We start from the raw sequence: 7,254 nt of genomic DNA on the forward strand, positions 1-7,254 counted from the left end.
GGAGCCCTGCCATTGCCCAGCCCAAGGGTGCTGAGATGCCTCCACCCCTCCTGTTGATGAATCCAAGCCCCCTTCAGGTGTGTTTGCCTGACCTGTAACCTTGTGACCATTTCTCCATGCCCGGGACTGAGAGGCCTCCTGGCCCACCCAGCCTCCTTTGTTCAAGCCCAGATGAGCCGAGAGCCCGCTTCAGGAACCTGGGGCAGCTGCTGGTTGTCCTGATTCCCTCCGCCCCCGAGTGAGGAGAAGGCGGGGCAGGGAGTGGCGGGCAGACCCACAGGTGCCGTGCGTGCAGGAGCTTCCAGGGTGGAGGTTCAGCCGGGCCCTGGTGCTGAAGGTAGGTGGAGGGAAGATGGCGCTACCGGAGGCGGAGAGTCCTAGTGGGTGAAACACAGGCACGTCAGACTTGACTCTGCCCGGCGCAGCCAAAGTCAGCTGAGCCCCGGAGAGGTGCGGCTCTACTCAGAGATCAGAACCGCCAGACCTGACCAAGTCCCAATTCCTTCCCGTCTCCTGCCCATTTCCTAAGCACGGGGGGCTGACAAGTGGAGGGGGAAGGGGGAAGGGAGAAATCAGGCGTGGGGAACGACCCTGATCCCCACGAGCTAGCTAACCCTGACTTGGTGGGTCCACGTCTTTGGCGTGGTTTCCAGATCTCTGAAATGATGACAGAAATGTTTACGATACGGGCACGGGGTAGTGGAGCCTGGTGACGCTCAAGCGACAGTGAGAAGAGCTGCAGGAGGCCCTCCACTCAGCACAGGAACAGTCAGCCTCCGTTTCCCCTCTCCCTCCAAGAGAAACCACATCATGGGCAAGAGGAGAGTCAAAACACTACCGAGCACGCTCGTGCCTTATGGCAAAAACCGCAGATCAGGCTTGGTTTTCTCCCTGAGTTCAGGACCACATACTCGCCAGACAGGAACTCTGCCACTTGAGCCACAAGCACAACCCTGATCACTCTTTATTTCTCAGAGAAGGTCTCATGCTTTTGCCCCAGACCTAGCCTCAGACTGCAGTCCTCCTACCTCTGCCTCCTAACTGGGTTCAAAGACACGAATCACTGTGCCTGGCCTGTCTGTCCAGAGGAAGGCCTCCATAACTTTTTGCCAAGGCTGACCTTTAACCTGCATCCTCCCAACCTCCACCCCCTGAGTAGCTAGGATTGCAGATGTGAGTCACGACACCCAGCCCCAGCTGGGTTTATACCCACCAAGCCCCAGGCAGGCAGGCACTTGACCATCGTAGCATGTGGCTGGCCACGAGGACCCTGACCTCACTTCCTACTGACTGACTCGTGACTGTTGCCCAGACCTGTAATCTCCGATTGGACAAAGCTCCCGGCTTCTGCCTCCATCCGACTGGCAAAAGGAAGGCTGCAGGTCCGGATCAGGTGTGAAGGGCGCGTGCTGCCAGCCTGCCTTATGTGTCTCTAAGTGTCTGTGATCCTAGATGCTCATGAGAACCACATCAGAGGATCGAGATCCGGAGCCATCCCGGGCAGGAAAATCTGCAAGACTTCATCTCCAATTAACTAGCAAAAAGACAGGCTGGGGTCGCGGCTCAAGTGGTAGAATGCCAGCCAAGCAAGCAAACTCAGGGAGAGCAGGAGTTCGAACCACAGTACTACCAAAAGAAAAAAGAAGCACACACTTTCTTGTAACTGCTGGTCACACCGACTGTCTTTTCTCAGTGGATTTGGGAGACTGGGGAGGAAATCACTTTCTTTCTCCAGGACCCCAAAATATAAGGTAGTGACAGTATAGGCCAGCTATAGATGAATAAAACCCACATTATGTCATAACAGAGGCAACCACTTGGGTCCACTGGCCCTTCTGTTTTCCTCTCTCTCCAGGAGGCCTTCTGAGAAGATGGAGAGATTGCGCTGATTGCCAGGATAGGCCCACAGGAATCCCAGGAATGGGGGAGGAGAAAGATCCAGAGAGAGGGGGGAGGAAGAGCCTGAAGGCCCCACCTGCCATCCAGTAGACTTGAGGCAGGAGGATCAGGAATTGGAGGAGGAGAAAAAAAAAGAGCTGGGAGTGTGGCTCAGGTGGCAGAGCCCCTGCCTAGCAAGCCAGAGTTCCCGGTTCAATGCCCCAAACGGAAGTCAGGGAGAGAACATCTGAGGAAACAGATTCCCCGCCGGGACCATCCAGAGCCCCTCTGTGGGGCCCCTGGGCCCCTGGTAGGACTTGTAGCCCCCAGACTGCAGGATGGTCCTTTGTGTGGTCCCTAAGTGGCTCCAGTGGTGGCCTCTTGCTTCCAGGCAACACTAGGTCCCCCTTCTCCTGACGGGGAACCCACGGGGGAGGGTCAGCCCAGCCGGGGAGCCCAGGGGTATGGAGTCCAGGGCCCCACCCGCGGCTCGGCCACGCCCACACCCACCTGCAGGGCTCGGGGCCTGCTCCTTACACCGGCTGCAGCTCCTCCTCCACCTTCCTCCTGCGAGCCCCTTCCCAGAAGAGCAGGGCGTCCAGGCGGCTGAGGGCCCTGCCCAGCGGCGTGTCCACCCTGCTGCCCACCACCTGGTTGGAGGAGTTGGGAACCGTGTCCGAGAAGACAGACACGGACTCGGGCAACTTCGGCGGCTCCTTCTTATTGCCCTGAGGGGAGGGGACAGCTCAGGTCGAGGGCTCCGGGGGGCCTGGCGGGCTGACACCCGCCAGGCCCAGCCACACAGGAGGCTGAGATCCCAGGGGCAGGATCTGAAGCTGGCCAGCCCAGGCAGGAAGGGCTGGGAAGCTCCTCGCCCCCACCAACCAGCAAAGAACTGGAGATGGAGCTGTGGCTCCCAGGGGTAGAGCACCCCCCCCCCCAATCAGGAGGGGCCTGCCAGCACCCGGGCTGGAAGCTGGCCTGGGTGCTGCCTCTTAGGCTCTTTCGCCCTCTGGCTTTCCTGCCGGGCTGACTTGGAATCATGACCTTCAGATCTCAGCCTCCTGAAGAGCTGGGATGGCAGGCATGAACCACCAGTGACTGGCTGAAGACTTTGAGTTTCTTAACACAAGACTATTTTATCCACCACTGTAGCATCAAACACAGAGGGGACCCTCTGTACATGTTGGAAGGAAGGAGGGAAGGAGGGAGGGAGGGAGGGAGGAAGGAAGGAAAGAAGGAAGGAAGGAAGGAAGGAAGGAAGGAAGGAAGGAAGGAAGGAAGGAAGGAAGGAGAATTCCTTACCATTGGGTCATAGTCTTTCAGGAACCCCCAGTGCTCAGTCCTGGAAAAGAAAAGCACCCTGGCAATGCAACTTCTCTCTGGGACATGGAGATCAACTTGCAGCATATCAAGTACGTAAGTTCATGCCTCTGCGCGTGTCATCATGGAGGAACTAAAATAACTTAGGATCACACACATGCCAAGGGTCAACCAAGCGTTTTGGGTGCATCCTACAACGTGAGCAAATGTTTCCAAGACCCCAGACTCCTTGGGTGGTAACCGTTGCTAAGGACACCCATGTTAGCCCCCCCCCCCCCCCCCCCCGCCACCTCTGGACCTTTGCAGAGCCCGGGTGAAGACCTCAAGAGCCCTCTGAAGAAGAAAAGGCAGACCATGTGCTTACAAAGCATGGGGGAGAGGGGAGGGCAAGGAGGACGCTGACCAGCAGGGCTACTGCAATTTTTACCGGAATCTGTTTTTGGGGGGGTGGGCGGGGAGGGAATAGAGGGCACTAGAGTGTGATCTTGGAGCCTTGCACATGTTTTGGCTTCTCTCCCCCTTTTTCCACACTGATTGTTCTGAGATAGGAATGTGCTCCTTGTAGGGCGGTAGGCTTGGATCAGGAGCCTTTCCCCTCCCCTCCCCCTCCATCCCCCGCCTCTCCCCCTCCCTCTCCTCAGCCTTCTCCCCACCCTTCTTCTCTCCCGCTTTGCTCTCCTCTGACCCTGGGCTGGCCCCCTCCCCTAGGCTCTGTCCTGCTCCCCCATCCACCTGGTCCCCCAATTCCAGAAGCTTCTGAGCCCCCGGGCCCCGGGGGGAGGGGGGGTGCCGGGAGGCGATGGGACACTCACCAGCGCTGCCGGGCGCGGCCCTCAGCCGCCACCGTCTCCCGCCACAGCTGGTCTTGCTGCACCCCCAGGGCCTCCCGCGGGGCCCCCGGAGCCCGGCCGCCGCCCGCCCGACCCCCGCCCGCCACAGCCTGGGAAACTGAGGCTGGCGGCCTGGCGGAGGGCAGTCGATAGCCAGCCGATGTGGTCCTCTGGAGCTCCGGGGTGAGGGGACTCTGCATGGTGCAAGGGGGTGGGGGGTGGGGGGTGGGGGTGGGGTACAGACACACAGACAGAGAGAGACAGACAGAGAGAGGTAGAGAGAGAGAGACAGAGACAGAGACAAAGATAGAGAGACAGACAGACAGAGACAGAGGCAGAGACAGACTCCTCCTGCCTGGGCCCTGGGCGAGCTGCGAGCTCCCCCCTCTTGGGGTCCCCTCCGGGTCTCCTAACCCGGGAGCTGTTCAGGGTCTTCACTGTCCCCGGCCCGGATCCCGGGGGCTGCGGGGCAGAGCCGTCCAGGCCGGTGGAGAGGGCGTCGGAGCTCCCCAAGTCAACAGTGTTGACTGTCGTCCTGGGAACGGGAGGGTGCGGGAAGGGGCGGACCCGGTGTGAGCCTGTGTGTGTGTGTGTGTGTGTGTGTGTGTGTGTGTGTATACGTGTGTGCCCGTGTGTGCTGCTTCTGGGGCCTGAACTCAGGTCTGTCGCTGTCCCCCGAGCTCTTTTGCTCAGAGCTAGGGCTCTGTGCCCTGAGCCACAGCCCACTTGGGGGCTTTGTGGGTGATTAATCACAGATAAGACTCTCCCCCCTCCCCCACCCCACCCCCGGTTTCCAACCACAGTCCCCAGATCTCTGGCTCCTGAGCGGCTAGGATAATGGACGTGAGCCGCCCGCACCTGGCTGCGTTTCTAAATTAGAGAACTAGAGGCGCGTCCCGCGCTTCCCTCCATCATCTCCGCGCTGCTCGCTTGAGCCGGTTCATTAGAGGCGACTGAACCGTCCTCGCTCACCACGTCCCGGTGCTGGGGACTTGGTACTCCTCAGACTCAGCGGCCAGGACCGTGCCTCTGTTTCCTCCCTGCGTCGCTGCAGCGGGGTGGCATCCAGAAGAGGGGGTGATGACCACCCGGAGGGCTTTCCTCCCCCAGCCCCTTGCTGCTCTAGAAGTTACCGGTGGGGACCCGTGGTCAGTCCAAGCACACAGCCGTGGAGCTGGGAGCTGGCGGCGTGCCGGAGGTCCCGGGATCGAGGGAAGGAGACGAAGCCAACGAGGGCAGAGCCACTTAGGAGGGGCCCCGGCGAGCTTCCAGGAATCCTGATCTGGGCCCCCCCACCCAGGATGTGTGGGGTCCCCTGGAAGGGAGCGGCTGTGGGGGAGGCTCCCTAGAGAGTCAGACCCCGAGTACCCGCATCCCAGGTGCCCCAAAGGAAGCGGGTGTTCGCACTAAATCTCGCACAGTTTAGGCACCGTGGGACGTTATCGGGGAGGGGGGCACCTCACCCCAAGTTCAGGCCTCTAGGCTTCAGCTGGTGGGTTGGGGGAAGTTGACAGCGTCTGCAGTTCACATCCCGGCCAGCAGGGGGCATCGTGGAGCTTTGCTTCTCCATAGGCCTCGCCGGTTCCTCCATCCTGCTGGGGTTCCGTGTGACTTGGTCTTTTTTATTTGTATTTTTCACATTTTATTTTCATCTCTTTCTTTGTGTGTGGAGCTTGAACTCAGGGTCAGGGCGCTTTTTCCTTAGCATTTTCACTCAACCACTCGAGCCGCAGCTCCACTCCCAGCTTTCTGCTGGTTAATTGGAGATTCGAGTCTCACGGACCTTCCTGGCAAGGCTGGCTTTGAACCTCAGATCTTCAGTCCCCGAAGTAGCTAGGATGACAGGTGGGACCACTTCCTATCCAGGATGCAAGTGCCTCGTCCAGACAGGGAGTGCGTGAGGGGCCAGCCGCTTGGGGACGTGAAGGGGAGGACTCAGGGGCTCACGCAGGGCCCTGGCGGATCCTGCCAGCGGGGTGAGCCTACCAACAGGTAGACCCAGACATCAGCCACCGGAAGGGGTGAGAGGTCTCAGGGGCAGGGGCCGTGCAGCGCTAGTTACTGTTTGATCTTAGGTAGTTCGGTGTCTCCACCTCGGAAGCACCGGGATGTCGGCGGCGGGCTCCTCGAGTGGCTGTTGCCACCGCACCCAGCTCGCACCGTGTGCTCCCCTGTGGCTCCGAGGCTGCGGAGGGAACCTGGGCCCCTCCCTACGTGCGGAGGACGGGCGGCCAGGCCCCCTCTGCCTTTGCCTCCTGAGCCCTAACCGAGGGACGTGCTGTCCCAGTGCTGGCCGGGCCAGCCTTCACCCCTGGGAAAGGGCTCGGCCACCCCTTGCCTATGCCCAGCTCATCCACTGGCTGTGGTACCTGGCAGTATTATCTTTCTAAAATTCCTGATAAGTTGTCACACACAGGGGTTTCAGTTCAACACGTGGGTTCCTGAGGACAATACATCTTGATCAATGTCCGCTCTTCCATCCTTCTCCCTCCCACCCCCCATCTCTCCAAACCCCACCCCTCCCCTTGAGCCACCTGGTTCCATTCTCACTGAACATTGAGTGTTTGACCGTGTTGGTCCATTCTTCTTTCTGTCCGTTTTGTTTTACATTAAATCAGTCCCAGCATTCACTGGCAAGTCTGACCGGTCTATTGATCTCCCCCAGGCTTCTGAAATCAGAGGAGCTGCAATCTCCTAATACAACAGAGAGGTGACAGCCTGTAACTTTGCGTTTCAGAAGATTCATAACCAGGCAAGTGGGAGAACGCACACAGGTCAAGCGCCAGGCCACGGGAGGAATCAAGATCTCAGGGAAAGCCCACATCTGAAAACAAGAAATGCTACTCTAGTTTCCAAGAATGAGCATGAGGAGAATTCTAGAAATCAGCTAACAAGAGTGGCCAATTTTGAACAAAATTCTAGCATAGAACAATTTTTAAATGGTTACTGGGAAAATAATCTGATTTCTAGGAGACAGTGCAAGGTTCTGGGGGCCTGGCCTTATTTCACGTTGACGGAGTTGTTGGGTTCACAGCTCAGGGGTAGATGTGTGTCAGTACCAGCGCTTGAACTCAGGCCCTTGCGCTCTTTGGTGAGTTCAAGCACTGGTACTGACCAGACTTGCTTTGGACCAGGATTCTCAGCTCTCCGCCTCCTGAGTAGCTAGGATGGCAGGCGTGAGCCACCAGTACCCAGCTGGCCCTTGCACTCTTGTTTGGCTTTT

The 7,254-nt window shown here is 58.9% G+C and overlaps 1 protein-coding gene across 1 annotated transcript; it reads right to left on the reverse strand.

The window, feature by feature from the left end:
* Positions 1–2,411: 2,411 nt before the first annotated feature.
* Positions 2,412–4,231, reverse strand: C8H2orf50 (chromosome 8 C2orf50 homolog). The gene is made up of 3 exons (XM_048352176.1): positions 4,014–4,231; positions 3,184–3,223; positions 2,412–2,606 (listed from the first exon to the last, which is right to left on the reverse strand). Exons 1-3 carry the CDS (start codon positions 4,229–4,231, stop codon positions 2,412–2,414), a joined length of 453 nt encoding a protein of 150 aa, XP_048208133.1.
* Between the last annotated feature and the right edge of the window lie 3,023 nt (positions 4,232–7,254).

This window comes from Perognathus longimembris, chromosome 8 (assembly GCF_023159225.1).
Source record: "Perognathus longimembris pacificus isolate PPM17 chromosome 8, ASM2315922v1, whole genome shotgun sequence".
NCBI lineage: Eukaryota > Metazoa > Chordata > Mammalia > Rodentia > Heteromyidae > Perognathus > Perognathus longimembris.